Source organism: Strix uralensis, chromosome Z (assembly GCF_047716275.1).
Source record: "Strix uralensis isolate ZFMK-TIS-50842 chromosome Z, bStrUra1, whole genome shotgun sequence".
Classification (NCBI taxonomy): Eukaryota; Metazoa; Chordata; class Aves; order Strigiformes; family Strigidae; genus Strix; species Strix uralensis.
In genome coordinates, this window is record NC_134012.1 from 79,866,724 (window position 1) to 79,884,922 (window position 18,199).

General features: G+C 35.7%; 1 protein-coding gene across 4 annotated transcripts in view; it reads left to right on the forward strand.

Annotated features, from left to right (window-relative positions):
• Positions 1-17,983, forward strand: part of LOC141938421 (guanine nucleotide-binding protein G(q) subunit alpha) — a 146,830-nt gene extending 128,847 nt beyond the window's left edge. For 2 of the 4 annotated variants that reach the window (XM_074857297.1, XM_074857296.1), the window contains 2 exons: positions 6,612-6,765; positions 10,445-17,983. In XM_074857297.1, coding sequence (XP_074713398.1) covers positions 6,612-6,765; positions 10,445-10,635 — 345 coding nt within the window. In that variant the 3' untranslated portion in view covers positions 10,636-17,983. The remainder of the gene's footprint in view (positions 1-6,611; positions 6,766-10,444) is intronic. The other 2 variants (XR_012627275.1, XR_012627276.1) reach the window with 2 other exon arrangements.
• Positions 17,984-18,199: the final 216 nt, after the last annotated feature.

An 18,199-nucleotide genomic window follows, 5' to 3' on the forward strand; every position in this document is an offset into this window, starting at 1 on the left:
ACAGCCTTTTCCGTTGAAACTGAAATAAGATTTTTGTGAAAGCAATTTGGTGAGGTAGAGCTGGCTCATAAAATCAGTTTGCTTGAACAAACTACTGAATACTGCCTCCCCCCTCTTCCTGTCCTCTTTTCGAAGAGCAATACCATCCTGCTTGGTTTGGCAAGGCTTCCTTTACGTTGCATCTGACAGAAGGTCAGATCCCTGATGCTGGCTTTTTTCTATACTCCTTGTAGTCCTATCACTATTTCCAGTAAAAATACTGTAACATGGAGTTGCTTCTTACATAAGAAGTGCATCCTGTTGATAAGTGTTTTTCAGAACAGTAATTCATCAATTTCATCTTGTCAAACATTCTTTAATTAAACTGATTAAAAGTATTATGGCAGTAATGTTGCATATATGTTTAATAAAGGCAAATGGTGAGTGTGCAATGGAATGAGCTATCATTAGCAACAGAAAACTTGTTTAAGAGAAATTTAGAGAATAACAAGCAGTACTGTTGGAGAAATTACTTCTGGAACAAGTCTGCCATGACATCCATAAAAGCTGATTTGCTCTTAAAAATTGGATAAAGAGAGAGATGAAAGACTGCAGAAGGTTAATCAGAGATTGATTAGCCAAAAAATGAATTGCTTCATATTTCTTGATTAATCCTTGAATCATTCTAAAACAAAATAGTGAAGCCATGTTAGACTGCTTAATTTGTTGTGGTGAACCCAGGACCTACATTACTTTATCTGCTCAAGCAGATAAAATCTACTTAAAAATCTCTAGACCATTTTTCAATTCTTGCAAAACATCTACACAGTACACATCTGAATGCCAAAATACCAAAATGTCTGTTCACCATCCTTAATACAATTCCCTTCCATTTCCCTCTGAAATAATTGAAATAACATATGATTTCATAATCACATAAACTGTGATAGCCCATATCCTATGAAGACAGGGTGAGGAACCTGAGCTTGTTTAGTCTGGTGAAGAGGACACTAATACTTGGAACAAGTATTTGAAGAGTTTCAAGTGTGCCATGGAGCCAAGCTTTTCTAGGTAGGCAATATGACAGATTGTGGCTTGGGAAGTTCAGGCTGTATATTAGGAAACAGTTTTCCCTTGAGTGTTCATTTAGCAGTGGGACAGGGAAAACAGAGAGGTATTGAGATCTGCATCTGTACAGGCTTTCAAGACTTGTCAAGACAAATCCATGACTGACATGCTCCCATGTTGTCAGTAGTTCTACTTGAATGAAAAACTAAACATGAACTCTAGAGATGCCTTTCAGCCAACATTTCAGAGTCAATACTCCACTGCCATTTCAGTGGAAGGTGTGTGACAGTCACTGTGAGCGCTAACAGCTGTTTACATTTAAACAAATTAAAGGTGAGGTTGTTACTACTTCGTGTTGTATAGTGCTTAACATTATCAGCAGAGCAGCAGCACCCCTGCTGATGTGTATGTACATAATCATGCTCTCTATGTTCTCTTAGGTTATGATAGTAACTGCTCTCATCTAATGGTAGTGTTTTTACCACTGGTAGACCTAGCCCTTACTCAGAAGCCATCTGGGTAGCCAGACCCTGAGAGTATATTGGGAGTAGCAGTATTATATGAAGAGTCTGATTTTGGAACTAAACTGTAAGTTACTGTTTCTAATTTTATAATTAGTAGTTTCTGGTGAAATAAAGGCAAAATTCGTCTCCACATATAAGTGTCCCAATGTCTTAGTGCAGAGAGTGTAGAAGGTTGCCTTTTGGGAAGAGCTGCTTGGAAATAGAAGAGCATATGATACTTTCTTACTCCTTTCCTAATACAGCATCTGACAGCAAGAGCTTGACTTAAGCCTAACGAGAAGCAAAGGAGTAGCTTTGCAGAAGTACATACATATCTATAATTAGAATTGTGCTAAAGAACTTTCCTGAATCCAGCTTCTTTTCATGTCAATAATGTAAGAAATTCATTCTTAACGTTCATCTTGAGACCTTGTGTTGGCTATTTATCCGCAACCCTCGCATAAGCTGACTGCACTTGCTTTTCATTATAACTATGCTGAGTTCGCTAGCGGCACGTTTACAGTAATGGTCCTTAAATTCAAAATACAGATTGCAGTGTTTTCCTAGGAAGTCCATCACTTTCCATTAGTATTGAAGCTATAACATTTCATCTCTGTGCTTCTTTTGTTGTGCCTTTGCCTTCTTTTAAACTTTCTGACTCTTCTCTGTTAAAACAGAAACTATGAAAAACAAATGTTTTGATTCAATGTGTGGGACAGTTCCAAAAGGAGAAGCCACAGAGGCTGGTTGTTTTTTGTAATGATACATATTAACTTCAAGTTTACAGTGCTGGCTTTCAGGACACTTTTTTAAAAAGGGCTGAGAATTTAGTATGTATTTAATGAAATACTGTCTACTTTCCTCTTAAAGACAGGAAAAGGGAAGAAGCTAATGAGATTTCCTGTAATTCAGGCAACTGGTAAGCATTTTTATTTACTTGCTGAGGAGGGTCTCAGTTATGGAAAAACCACTCACCTGAAGGTGTGAGTTACAGGGAGGGAAGGTTTTATTATGTTATGACTACACACCAACAGAAGATACAGGTATGGTCAATATACAGTGAGTATCTGTCTTCTTTTTAGGGCATGTTAAGTACTTTGTTTTCTTATACTTTGGTAGTATTGTGCATACAGTAAGTGCAGTTCATGGTACTAAGAGGAGGCAGGAAGAAGTAGTAAAAAACGCCCAACCTGGGTGTGAACTGGGATGTCTATTTGGTAGGTTTTTTCCCCTCCTTTGAGTCCCCTTGGGTTTTCATCTAAGCTACTATTATTAGGTCTATGCATTATGAAGTTAAAAAAGAACTGAAAAAAACCCCAAAACCCAGAGTTGATATTCAGTTACGGATTTTGGGTTTCCTTGGTTTGACAACTGTGATGTTAGCGTGACATATGACTGCAGTAACAGACCTGTAATTTATGATGGTGTCAGATAGAACTGACATTTTTCATTCAGAGGGTCCCCATGGACAACACAAATGCTAAAATAAGCAAGATCTGTAGGAGGAGGCAATAATTTTATTAGACCACCTGATAAAATCAGAGAAAAAGATAAGCCCATGCACAATTCCTTCATGACACCATTGCATCGAAGATTAAGGTTTTCTTCCAGTGAAATAGCATTGACCGTAGCAGTCACTTAGTAATATATACATAATGTTATATATGTCATGCAATGAACTGAAAAGGAATTGTCTCGATTAATATCTTTACAAGGCTTTGCAAGACACCTCTTAAATATACGAGTGATATGAAATCTCCATTGAATCCCTGGAATTGTCTGATCTGATCTTTTAAGGTTCTAGCAGTATCATCTACTACATACATCTTTTGTGAAGGCATATTTGTCTCCGGAACATTGCAATGTGACATACATTCAGAGAAGATAACCAGTAGTACCCTAAGTCTTTTTTCGATGCTTCTGTTGTAAGGGCAGAACACAGCATTGAGTAGTCTTTTCCTTGAGAAGGATCACAGAAATTTGTAGACCTGTCAATTATGGATCTTAAGGAGAGTGACCTTTTTCTTAACTGATTTAGCTTGTCATCCTTTGCCACTCCTTAGAAAATGTGTCTGCAGCCTTCCTGATGTCTTAATCCCTGCTGTTCTCTTCATTCTGGAGATGGAGGTGCAGTAAGAGCCATTCTGTAGTGAGGTACACTCTGAAATAATCCCTATACCAAGATAGTTACTGTTCCTCAGAGCTACCATTTGGCGCACAATACTTTAGTGTCTTACCTTCCCAGTATCCTCATCTGGTATGACTGTATGAGGCAAGATCATTGTACCATAAGAAATAATTCTACTTCAGTGGGCTCTGACAATGTAATGTGCATTTTTTATAATTTCCCACAATTCTCTGACTTCCAGTTAATTTTGTTTAGGAATGGATAATTTAATACAAAATCAACAAGGGCAACAGTCTACTGCTGTTGCCTCTTTAAAGCCTGTTCTCCCAGAATCAGGAATAGATTCAGAGTTAGCCTGGCTCTTCTTGGAAATATAGTTAACCGGATGACTTTTGGAGGCAAGTGGCTTCTGTATGAAATGAAACTTTGACTATACTAAAGAATAGAGTGAAGTGAATGAGGGTGGGATAATCTGGTAGTATTTTACTGACTTCAGTTACTGACATCCTGAACCATGTATTTTTTCTAAATCAGTTGAGTGTTTCTTTCAGTTGTGTTAGACTGCGTATATTGACCACTTCCATAAATTTCTGAAGGCTATTTATTTCCTTTGATATAACATTATTTTTTCTGAAGCAGCTCTTTTACACTGACTCCTTAGTAGTAACCTTTTTTGGTATGGCAGATGGGTTTTGAATTAATTGAACTACCTTTGAAATTATGGAAACCTGCTTCATCTCTGAGCTGTCTGTTGAGTGGAATCCTTAGTAGGTATCTCGTCAAAGAGAGATTTAAGTCAGATGCCTCAATCAAGACTTGAGAGACATTTATAAATTTATAATAGGAAAAAAGTAACTCTGTGACTTGCAGTTCATATTACACAGAATTCATAAATGATGTACAATACACGATGTATTCTTCTTACATTGAAGACACAATATTTTGTCCTTTATTGTGTATATATTCTGGTACTTTTGTGATACACAGCACTTACTGAGTTAATGTTTTAGCTGATAGGACGCCAGAGATTATTGTAGGCATGATGTCAGTGTAGCTTTATTCTGCATGCCTTTTCTTCTTCATCTTGTTTGGCATCCCTTTCAAACAGAAAATGAAAATGTGCTCTGGGTCTAATAACAGTGTTTGCAAAACACAGTTTTGTTGAGCTTTCCTGGAGGAAAGGTCATAAATTTATCCAAACCAATTCATTTATTTTGTCTTTGCAATTCTGTGTTATGTATATGGAAAAAAAGCAGCATTAAATGAAAATACTTTGTGAAAAGCAGGAACACTTACTCTAGATAAGTAATCTTTTTGTGCTTTCTGTGCATTTTTCTTACTAAGTTTTCAGTAGCTTATAAATTTACTGTGAAAGAAGATGGCTCATTGAGTCATGATGCTGTTTCACCTTCTGAGTGTCACATTAGAAGATATCCAGTGTTAATGAGTTTATATAATTTAAACAGTAGTTTGTAAGTTTGCATTGCCTTCTCTTTTTCATCAAGCTGTAATAGTGAAAAATATCCTTTGTAGTTTCCATTTCTTTCTGTAAGGCCTTGTTTAAAGAAGAAAGCTATGTGGAATGTTGAGGAGAAAGGGTGGTCTGATTAACAGTCTAAGGACTTAGGTTTTGTGCTCAGCTCTGTTGACATTTCAGTTCTCCTTTTTGAATGAAATCCTAGCACCACTGAAATCAATGTGAGTCATAAAAACTGACTGCGAGAAAGCAAAGGTTTTACTTCTCTGCATTAGTTTCTCAATCTGTGAATTTGGCTATTTATTTTCACCCACCACTGCAGCATGCAGTGAAGCTTTATAAATTGCTTGAAGAGTCTGTGGTGACATAAGAGACCAAACCATCAACTTCTACAAAATGGAATTTTTTTAGGGTTTGTTTTGGGGTTTTTCTGTTGTTTGTTTTTTCAAAGTTCCTATTCTTCATGTTTATGTCGGTCTCTTTAAAATGCAAATTAATGCAAGTAAAGGTACACTATTGCAAAACTGAGTTATCTGACAGATTGTTGCGTGGCTGAGCAACAGCAGAATCCGCAGAATTCACCTCCTTGCTGTTGTTCTCCAGAGCCCTGTTTGGTGGTGAAAGAAGTTTTTTCAGGGGGCTACAGCTTTCAATAATAATTACAAGAGTAAGTTAATTCCTTTGTTTTGAACTCAGTTTGTTCTGACTCTGTGTTAACCAGATCATGTCAGCCTAACAGTTCTTCAGAACTGCATCAAATCATAACATAATTTACAATGACAAAGAAGTATTACAAGTAGAACTGTAGGCTTCACTTACATTTCAGCCATAATGAAAAGTGGTTTTCAGGAGTGGTTAAACAATTAAAGTAAATGCTGAGCTAATGATGTTAGAAACAAACGTAGCAATTTACAGATTTTTAAGATTTTATGTCCGAAGCCTTTGGTGTTGATGAAATGTTCTCAGGTTCCAGATTAACTTGCAGTTATTTTAAAGCAGATCTCTTTCTAAGAATTATCTAACTGCATTTCAAGTTTGGGGAAGGCCTGTAAAATAAATAATGTTCTTGAATTGGTTATTATGTTTTATTGTGGCATACTTGTCCCTACCATGAATCACATGCATTTCAATACCCAACAGTTCATTGGTTGGTCATAACTGTTAATACTTGGACTTTACAAATGTACCTGTTCCAGCTTTCATGTTCATGACCCGTGTTTTAAAGAATACTTACGCTTGAGCAGTTGAATTTGCAAAAAGAAAATGCCTGCATAGTTAATTAACTGCTTACTTATTAATTGTAATTTAATTACTGGAACGTTACATATTGTTAGGAAGGTGCAAAACATGAAATGGATCTGTTTGTTAAATAAAAGTGAAATTGCATGAATTTATTTTTAAAAAAAACTAAACATTATTTTCATGACCACCAAAATTCCACTCTTTTGTATTCCAGAATCGAATGGAAGAAAGCAAAGCACTCTTTAGAACAATTATCACATATCCATGGTTCCAGAACTCTTCAGTCATTCTGTTCTTAAATAAAAAAGATCTCTTAGAGGAGAAAATTATGTACTCCCATCTAGTTGATTATTTTCCAGAGTATGATGGTAAGTATAATGACATCAGAGCTCATGCTCTATTTACTACACTGCAGTAATAACAAATTGTAATAGACTTGTCCAAATGCTAGGCAGATAGATCTATTGATACATTTTGCTCTTTAAAAAAAAAAAAAGGTGCTTTGCAATTTTTAATCATCTGAATTTTTAAAATATGATTGAACTCTTGTGGGATTTTTTTTAGACTGCTAGGATTTCATTTTATATTGTAATTAATTGCAGATAGGATGGCAGAACCTTTCATGGGAAATTGTTGACTTTTAGATGAGTATTGTCATATCAGCAGTGAACCACATTCTGTCCTTTTTCATAAGTTGGGTGAGGATTTAAGCTGGAGTATAAAACCTAAAAACGAAATAAAAATGCATTCCTCAATTTTACATATTGTCTCCCATACTCTGTTTTGAGGTTTGGTTTTGTGTAAAGCTGAATATCTGAGGGGAAGTGTCATAAGCTCTTTCTGACACTCAGAAAAACTAGTAGTGCTCCTTCTACCCTTTTATTGTACCTCTTTTTTTTCCTTCATTTTAATTTTACGTTATTTATGTGAAGTTTAATGTGCTTGTCTACAAAAAAATTGTGTGGATTGTACAGCTGTTTCTACTAAAACGGTACTTCAGAAAGTTCTCCTGAGGAAAAAAACTAAATATTTTAAGGTAACTGAGTGGAGGCCTTGATAACAGAGAAAAATCAAACTCGTATAAGAGGTCTGAAGAACTAAATGCTCCTACTTTTTAGAAAAAGAAAATCTGTTTTGTCCCACCAAGGAGTGAATAGCAGATTTGAAAGCTGAATAAAAAATTAAATCTCTCTTGTTCAAATACGGAAAATAATAACAGGAAAAATGTACATTTTGTTTCCTGTTTAAGGGGAAGGAAACAGTGAAGAGCCTGCAGGATCAGACCATATTATTTTTGAGTCAGTGTAAGTTTTTCATAGTTCTATGCAGAAGAGAACTGGCAGTTGAATAGGAATAGTCTTGTTCTTTTGAGTTTGCTTTGTACGACGAGTTCCCTAGATGACATCCTGAAGGTGAGAAGACTACAGTCTACTCTCTTATCACCACTCAAGTGACAATAAAGCCTGTGTTAAATGCTTATCCAGAAAAACCAGACAACTCAACCACTGAGCTCAGAGAAACCCTGTTTCTCCTGTCCTTTGCCATTGGTGAGGGGAAAAGAGATTATGCACTGGTGGGGCTGTTTGGAGTCAAGACCTGGAAGTCTTCAAAAGTCTTTGTCTCTTAATTCTGCAGATCTTGCTGGACTTATCTCCATAGACAAGGTTATGGTTTGATTTTATTTCTTCTGGTGGCAGAGTGGGGTCTATAGCTTGCAGAGACTTGTGGTCCCCTCTTCTGTCCCAGCACATGGGGGATGTAGGAGGATCTGAGAAAGGGATCAGAATTAGGTATTTTTCAGCTGGATCACTTCTCCCATCTGTTTTCGTGCACAAGGGAGGAAGTAGCATAGGGATGAGAACTGCTAGCCAGGATGGCAAATTGGACTGATTAAATTAAGCAAAGAAGTTCTGCATGGTGTATTGTATCAACATTGGAAGGGGGACTGAGGCATGCTCAGGGGTCAGTGTATTGCATGAAGACATCCTTGCATGGCTAGTACTAGAAGACTGTCTCACAGACTGGAATGAAGAGCTGGGATAGGGAGAGAAAACAAAGACAAAAAGGGGCCATAGTTGGGAGGAAAAGAAGAGAAAAATATTGATGTAGTACTTCTTACATAGGTCTTGAATGTATCACATAGAGAATGTATTGCATAGAGACACTCTTCAAAAACTGCTGATAGGGAGCAGTGGACAAGAAACCTACTGATTTGTGTGGCAGTTCTTCTCCAAGTCTCCATATGATTTAGATCACAACCACTTCGCAGTCAAAATTTAGCATTGACTCATTCAATTTTTTTTTTTAATTCCTGAGATCATAAATGTTCTTTCTAACCTCAATTTTCCTTGAGGAAATGAAGTTACTTGAACTTCAGTCAAACAAAAATTTAAATTACATGATAGTCAGTAGAAGTGTGAGTAGGTAAGCAAATTTGGATACAGGCTTTGAATAATGCAGTAGATTTTTAGAGACCGCTGTGGGCTAGCTACTACGAAACTATTTAACAAAATTCTAGGAAGTTGTTTAAAACAGTAAGTGGTTTATTTTGAAGAAGTCATTGTCTCTGAAAGTCTTAAGATTTTTCTTCACAAATTTATTGGTGGTAGTGTGAGACTTATGTTGCTGCTGTTTCTCTAAAGTCTGGGTGACCAAGGAAGAGGCTAGAGCCTGTTGTGTTTTATAAGCTGTAGAAGTGTTGAACCTTGTCCTCTGTTGAACCAGTTGTCCTCTGTCCTGCTTCAGAGAACTTAGGATCTGTTTACATCCCTAAATCTCAGGAATTGCATCATCTGTATATCTGTATGTATGTACATATATGTACATATATGTTCATGTACATACACCAGTATATTGCAGAACCTTTTTCCCCCTCCACATGGATTTGCAGCACACCAGAAAGTATGTGATTTCTCTTCTATGCATTCCGTACCTAAATTTTATAGAATTGTCCAAATTGGAAATGGTAGCAACTGTAACCTTGAAGTATTAAAAAGTAGGTTTATTATCCAGTTGAAAAATACATGGGCATGTGCTAACCCCCAAAGTACAGATTTTGTAACTACTGAAGGACAGAGCTACATATAACAGCTGAACGCTGGTGTTTATACCACAATGTAACAACAGGACTAACAAAGAGAATAGGAGGAAAAGGCATGTGTGTTCTGTAGAAATCCATGTTCCAGAAGCAGGAGAGCAAGGGAATAATGTTCTTCAGAAACAGCACTGGAATAATGGAACATGGCTCAACAGCTTGTGGCTAATATTCTTGCTTCAGCACTGCTCTTTTAGCTACGAACATGAATGAATCCTCACTGTTCCAGGCTGGAAGTCATTGCTTTACCTTCTTCTTCTGTAAATCTGAAGATGTGGTTTGGTTACATAGACTCTCTATCCTTCTGAGAATTAAAACCTTAATTTAGATCTGATAAGATCATTATCATACATAGTTTAGATAACAAGTGATTTGTTAGAACATGAGCCTTTTGCAATCAGCTTCAGCTGGAGAGCATGTGTATTTTATTATCACTAAAGTAAATGAAGTTCTATTAATGGCAGTGTCAGACCAGTTCAAGATATAACTTCATTATGCTACCTATTAAATCCTCACAAAACTAGAAAATGTTGCAGTGCTAAAAGAACTTAAGTATAATTTAAATATAGTAGGTGTAGACTGAACATTCACCAATTCTATTGACATTTTTAAGGATTTATTAATATAGCTAATTTTCTATTTTTCATTCCGTGCAGTTATAAATCACCTGTTTCAAACATTATCTTACCAAAGAAAGAGGATAGTCAGCAGGAGAAGAGCAGCTATGACATGACAGCTCTGACTTGATGAACTTCTGACATTTCCTTGCATCTTTATTTTTCATAGTTCCTCCAAGGAAGAAAGTAGCCAGTATATGATACTATTGATTAATAAAAAGTTCCCTGTCTTCTCTTACATGAGGACCATAGACTGAGCCTTTCTTGTTTTCTATTAAAGAAGTTCAAATATTGAATTGACTTTATGAAAAGTGACTTTCTCTTCTTAATTATCAGGACCACAACGGGATGCACAAGCGGCACGAGAGTTCATCCTGAAGATGTTCGTAGACCTGAATCCAGACAGTGACAAAATTATCTACTCCCACTTCACATGCGCTACAGACACAGAGAATATCCGCTTCGTCTTTGCTGCTGTCAAGGACACAATCCTACAGTTAAACCTGAAGGAGTACAACCTGGTCTAACTGTGCCTAGGAGGCCCTCCAAAACCAATTTTGCGTGATTGAAGATATACAAGAGGGACTGTATTATCTGTGAAAACAATTTGCATAATACTAATTTATTGCTGGCCTGGACTCTGTGAATGTCCACAGAGTTTGTAGTTAATATTATGATTTTATTTAAACTATATGGAGGAAAAACAAAAGATGCTGAAGTACATTCACAGCACATTTCCTCATTTTTTAGGCAAAACCTTGTGACTCAGTGTGTTTTAAATTCTCAGTCATACATTTACAAACGATAGCAGTTTTTTGCTATTGAAGCAAAATCAAGCTGGTTTCCTCTTTCCCTGATCCTTTCCCTCTTACTCCTTCCCCTCCCTCCTTATCTCTTACAAGGTACAATGGCCTTTTTTTTCCCAGTTGCATTCCTGGGTGAAATACTTTCTCTTTCAGTGATTTGGTCAGGAAAATACTATCATCAGAATTTAAGTCATCAGTCATTCAAATTTTACAGTATGTACTTTCTCTGAAGGATCAAAAGTATTGATACTGTGGTTTTTAAATTTTTGACATGGGTGTCTTCATTCTGTCTTCACTTTTGAGACTATTGGGATTGCAAAATAGAATTACAGTTGTCTAAGGATATTAAATTTAACCCTATTTTCACAGTTTGGAAAGGTGTAGAGAAGCCAGTAATGAAATAATTAAGACACAACCTGGGATGTACATGGAATATGTTAGAATCTCTTTTTAATTGCCATGTGCCATTTTTTTCTCTCTTCTTTTATTCACAAATGCCAAAAAGAAATGTCACAGACACTACATTTTCCCCAGTGGCTACAGCCTGAAACAGTGGGGTTTTTTTTCAGTTGTGTAGGGTTTTTTTCTTAAGTTAGAGCTTTTTTAAGTGTTCTTTTTCCACAGTAGAAAAATTATTTTTATTGTATAAAATTAATCTTGCCAAATCTGGCTTTTTATAAAACCGATGCTCTTGAAACATAAGATACTGATTGAAATGCCAAACTGATGGGTTGGGAACTGACCTGATTGAGTCAACTGCCAAATGATAAACAAACACAGCTTCAACTCATATGTTCCCTTTTTAGAAAGTGTTCCATTTTCTAATGCCAAAACCAACAGTGTGAGTAAATATGCTGCAAGGTGCACCATGCACATGCATGTGGTCTACTAATTTAAAGACAGCTTAAATCTCTCCTTATGTCGAATATGGTATGAGATTGTTTTCTGTAACAATATCAAGGCACCTTTAGTTGTATAACAAATTATTGATGAGATCATGTTCACGAACCTTTCTTGATAAGGTTTCTTGTTAACTGATTCACATACATTTGATAGGCTTTCATGCAAAATAGCCTCTCTCAATGTTCTTTAGAAAAAATTTATTAATGTAAATGAAACAGTGAGAAAATCATTCTTGAAATTTAAATGTGCAGTTTTTTAACAACAAAAGTACAGCACACATTGTTGAGCCTTTATTCTGCAGCTTAGGTTGAAAGGTGTTTTTTGACCAGGTGCATGATAGCTAGCAAGCTATAGAAAACTCAGAGTTCAGACACGTAATTGGATTGATTATCTGCAATGCCAAGTAGCACTAGAGTGCACTTAACACTGAAATTGCTGCCTCATAGCAGTGGATGGGAGGTGGAAAAAAGAATGGCTTATTAGTTAATTACCAAAGTTAACAACAAATACTAATGAGACGTTTTTCATCCTTAACCCTCCCAACTTCAAAACAACAATAATAAGAACAGTTGCTATTTTTTGCTCCCTCTTAAAACACCTTGTAATTTAAAACTGTTTGTAGGTATAGTGCAATTATGAATGCTATAATCATTGTACATACATCTATATATATATATATGGCAGCATCCATATTGGCTTTGTAATCATTAATTTTTGGCAAATTGAATGTGCTGTATTGATATGTATCTATGTAATTGTATTGTATGTCTTATAGCTAATTCACATTTTAAATAATGTTATTTTATTTACTTTTTTAAGAGAGAAGAATGTAAATTTTGTCAGTTTATTTCTGACTAGGGATTTGTTGGTTTTTATTTACAAAACAAAAAAAACTATAGTACAGAGTGGTACTAGCATCGTGCTGTATAAAATCATTTGCACATTCCTGAGTATAGTTAAATTGGAGATGCCCAGACAGAGGCCATTCACATTCAAAATAATGCTTAAATCTTGTCAGGGCTTTATACAGGTGTAGAAACCAGTCTTATTCGAAGAACTTACACTGATATATCTAGGATTGGAACGTAAGCTTTTAAATACAAATTTAATTTATATTTGGTAGATTCATGTTACGTTACTTTTCTAATAGTCTTTATTAGAAAAGTAATTTTAGAGATATTTCAAACCATTGTACGTAAGTACTAATGAGTATATACTGTTGCCCTAAAAATACCATGAAAAATACAGAACATGAGGTCAATCAAACAGTCTTTCAGAAACTTTAGATATAATAACCAAAAAGTCACTATTATCAATGATTTTAAGGAGCTAAAGCATTTTATTTAACAAAGCTAAAGCAGGTAGATCTAGGTTATAAAAAGTGACACTGACATTCTGAATAGGGGATCAGAGCAGTGACTCTTACATTCAGCATAGCAAAATCAGTCCTTATTTTGCTATAAATGCAACAGAGCTTCTGTTTTCACAGTTCCACTGTTGATAATATCCCTTGTTTTAACCTGGGAATACATTGCCCACACTGGATTCAGTGCTGTAAATGGAACTGTAGCCAAAAAAAGACAGTGTTGTCTAGCAAAGTTTTGGGTTTGTTTGCGGTTTTTTAGTTTGTTTTGTTTTCTTACGGGATATTGGGTGGGGGAGAAGGAAATGTTCTGAGTTTTGTATAAAAACAAAAGTTTACTCATGCTTTACAGTTATATTGTGATTGCAAAAGTTTTCAAGAGTGTGTGCCACTGGGATACTTCTGGTATATTTTAGGTAAGTTGAACCTGTGGCAGTGTTCAGATCATTTGAGCATGTTCTGAAAAAAAATAATATTTGGCATGCCAAGGCAAGCTTTACACAGATCACCTAACACAGCATTGCAGTGTGACAGTTTGCAAAAACATTTCCTTTTTAAATGACACAGCTGTTCCCACTTGCCGTATATTCTGTTGTGGTACTGGTGGTATTGTTGTTGTTGCTGTTCTAATTGGTGGTTTCTACTATGCCTTATAGTGCTTGAGTGCAGAAGTTTGTGCCTCTAACATGAAACTGAAGGCAAAACCATCAAGACAGAAGCCCTTTTAACTTTGCCAAAATCATGTGATTTCTTTGAATGTCATAAATGGGGGAGGAGGGAAGGAAAACGTCTTGGGAACCTGTGTATTCTAGATGTTCACTAGCACAAGAAAGGTGTAATATGTGTTTTACAGAAACCTTAAACTTGCCTTTTTCACAAATTAACTGGCGCTGTCCTTACATGTATAGGATGATGCAGCTATAAGGGCAGTTTACTTTTATAATTCAGACACTTTTGATTGTCAAGGTGTATGAACTGTAATTTCTAATCATACTGCCACATAATTGTGAATCACTTTTTTAAGTTTGAAAGTGAAGAAGAGACTTTTTATGCTGGATATCAGTCAGAATTGACTGCATGATTTGCAAAAACTCTAAATGGGGAGAAAAGGGCTGCATATAAAGACATCACTAGACTCTCAGCCTTTGTTTGTAAGGTGCAGAAGACTTTCAGATAACTCAACCTCATGACCCATTCGTTGTCACACATTCTTCATGAAAGAATGAAATATTAGGAGAAAAAAAAGACGTTAGCCCACATGAAAAAATAAAATCTAGCCAATTAATTTATTATATGTGCTGCTGTTCCTAGAGCTCTGTGCATGGTTATCCTGTAGACTATTACATTAGTGAACTAATGAAATGTGCACAGCATATTAACAAGGCCTACAAATGACCTACCTCTAGCTAAGAGACCAGTAAAGTAAATATGTTTTGGAGAGACTGTCCTAAGTTAGGAAATTAAAATGTCCTGGTGTAGGTAATCAACTGTGGTATTTTAGAAATTCACATTTTTGTAAATACGGTCCCTCTTTTGACATAAACCATAAATTCTGAAATTTAATATGTATTAAACAACTAAAGCCATCTGTCCCTGTCCAGTTTGTTAGTTTAGTAGACATTTTGCTAAACCATACATTTAGTTTGAGGAGCTACTGGTATTTCCTCTTTTTTTGGCTTCTGGTTACCCATAATATTTTGAGTTTTATCAGTCAAACCAGGAACATTTCTATGTAGTCAACAATACATTGAGGGTCACTATTTGCTAGTTAAAGGGATTTTACTGTAAGTTCCACTCAAGCTTTATCACAGTAGCCATTGTAGGAAAGAAAGGAATAGAGGGAGATTTTGAAGGTAGTGTGAAAAATATAAAATCAGCCAGATCAATCTTACTGTAAATCTGTTGGGTTAGGTTTTTTTCTCTCAAAATACAGTCTAAGCTGAAGTCTGTTGCTGGATTCCTCATTTACCATGCTGCAGGAAATCCTTTTTTGACTTTTTTTTTTTTGAGGGGGATCATCTGATACATTTTTAAACTTGCAGTATTTAAAAATAAAGATCATATTTGCTGTTCTTAAAGTGTCATTTAAATGCATGTACTCTGTGTTGTTTGAGGGACAGAAATAGTTTTTTTGGAAAAAAACTAATATTGTACAGTTACTGTCCCTCAAAAATGTTGCTGGTTAAAAATACAATATTTTTGGCCATAACTTCGTACTATAGTATCGTCATTCATTGAAATTTAGCTTTTCTGAAATATTATTTGGGTTTATTGTTCTCCCAAAATGCTTCTTATTATGATAAATGTTGGATAGATATATTAATCCATTATTACTTTTTAATTACATGTGCTCTGTTGGCATTGTCTAAATGTTAAAATTTCCAGAATGTCTTTATTACAGCCAGACCATTCAAAGCATTTAAGGTTTGTTACAGTGGAGACAGTCATTTGACAGTATTATTAAAGGGGTTTTTTTGGCTTGTGTACAATGAAAACTTGGAAGCATGGGGGCAAAGAAATATTCTATATCTCACTAATAGAAAACTCAGAATTTGTAGATGGTGAGGTGAATTTTTTAAGCATTTTGGCTGATTGCAGTAGCACTGCAAGAGCAGACTTTCTTTGATCTTTTTTGTTTGCGTGTGTGATGATAGGAATAATGTAAAGATGCCTACGTGTTGCTTTTCAGGAGTCTGGCTCATGTCTGATCAACAATCAGTGGATCTCAAATCTTCATTACTGAAGAAATAGAGTTTCAGGCCAGTTGCAAAAATTAGTTTGTTCTCTGTTATGTGATCACAACAGTTGAAGTGAGATTCTTAAGTCTAAACAGTTCGCCTAAGCAAGGACTTGAGTGAATGGCTCCTGATTTTTCTTTCCTCTTACAGAATGTAAGGGAGAGGGATCAGTGGGAAAGGATTTATTTTATCTTCATGTCACAGTGAAGATAACATCAACCAAAATACAGTGTAAGTGGTGATTTAGATACGTGAAATAGATGTAGAAACTATATCTGTGTAATAAATTGTGCATAGTTGTGATAAAACCTTACATCACATACTATGATCATATCACCCAATTGCCAGCTGCTTTGTAGGATACTGTCCCAAACACCTAGGAGTTCCAGAGTATTTGTAGACTGCCACAAAATACACAGTTGCCAGCTCCTCAGGAACACATCTATTATCAGTATCTGGTATCAAGGCAGCTGACCCCTTTTCAGAGCTCATTGCTACCGAAAGAAACTACACTCCAAGACCACCTCAGTTCCTGGTTCTCAGCTGCATGGGGTTTGCCCTTTGCCTTATGTCAGCCCTGCCACTTGGCCAGCCCGTAAACTGGTTGAAAAACCTCACTCATTTTTCCTCTTGCTTGGCTGATTTAGCAGTCTAATTTTGAGACATTTCAGACAATTTGCCTAATCAACAGTTCAGACAAGTGCTAAGCTGACTAAGTGGAAGAGGTAGAATTGTGTCACCAAAATGCTTAGAAGTTAGGAAGAAAGGGAGTTCACACTCCCCTCCCTTTAAAACCTAGTCCTGAACAGTGTATAGTCCAAAACCTTCATTATATGCACTTCATGGGCTGTTAGCTATTCTGGCTTGGAAGGATTGCTCTTTTCACTTTGAAAGGTCTTGATTGCATTTCTATCCTGGAAAAAAATAAATAATAGGACAAGGAAAACTTTTCTGTTTCCCTTTAAGAATAACAAGTTTGTGTATACATGGACTAAACCCAGCTGTAGTCAGACTGAAGCCAACAAGTCACACTTGGTGTTAAGGATGGAGAAATATAAGAATTGGGCTTTCATTTGTTTCACAAGAAAAAAAAAAAAAAAAAAGAAAAAAGTTCTTGTTCATTTCCAATAAGATCTTAAAAAAAAAAAGTTTCCATCTCAAGGTATTTAAAAGGCCGTGTCACTGTGCATGACATTCAAGGTTTACTGTGTCCTTGTCCAAGGCACTCCTTCCTTCTCCATTCACACTTGTCTATCACAGTGAATAATTGCTCCCTGCTATCTAAAGAAAGTATTTTTACAGTACTGCTTTATGTATGTACACTCAGGAATACTTTCTGATCCTTTTGAATTAAAGGTAAACTGGTCTGCCAAAACTGAACAGTTGATGAATTGTAATAGAGCTGAAGAAGACTACACTTTTTGCTTAGTCTTATTTCATGTTCCTTCTACCATCTTGTTCTGATTATTTTTCTGTAGCTTTCCTTTATCCTGTCTGCCATAAAGTGAAGGTTGCTTGATGTATCAGATTCAGTTCTGGTAATCATTACAGAATTGATTATACTGGTTGAATTAAAAACCATTTGTGAATAAGAATAGCTTCGGAAAGTTCCTGTAATCAGGGGCAGATCCAATTAGCCTTGTGGACAGGCATTTCAGAAAACAAAGCTATAAGACTATAGTTGTAATACAGTCAATTAAAGGATATAGTAGGCTAATGCAGGCCAAATTGGGCCAAAATACCCATTTTAATATGTCATTTTGTATTGTTAATAGAGAACTGTGTTTGCCAAGATGTTACTGAAATTTTGCATTTTTTCCTACAGTCCTGTATGGGGTGGTTAATGCAATGATGAGACTGGCACTCAACTGGAGAGATGCATTAATTTGACAATAAGTTCAAATGTATTCTTGCAGAGATAAGTTATTGCATAAGATTACTTTATATGATGCTAACAAAAAAAAAAAAAAAAGACAACTTGCATGCAGTAAATAAGATATTGCACTTTTATACATTTATTATAAAGAGGAATCACTCCCTAAAAATAAAATTCCATTTATCTCAAGATGAAGTATCTGGAGTCTCTTAACAACTGTCAGTTAACTGTGCACACAAGTGTGATTATGGTATAGTAGAGGTTAATCAATTTGTTATCCCATGCTGTAGAATATTTGGTTTATTCTGAATTATGATTTTAGAAAAGCAGAACAACATTTCGTATCAGTATCTTGATTGCTACTTTTCTCAGCATGTCTTAGAAGAACCTCCACGATTACTAATA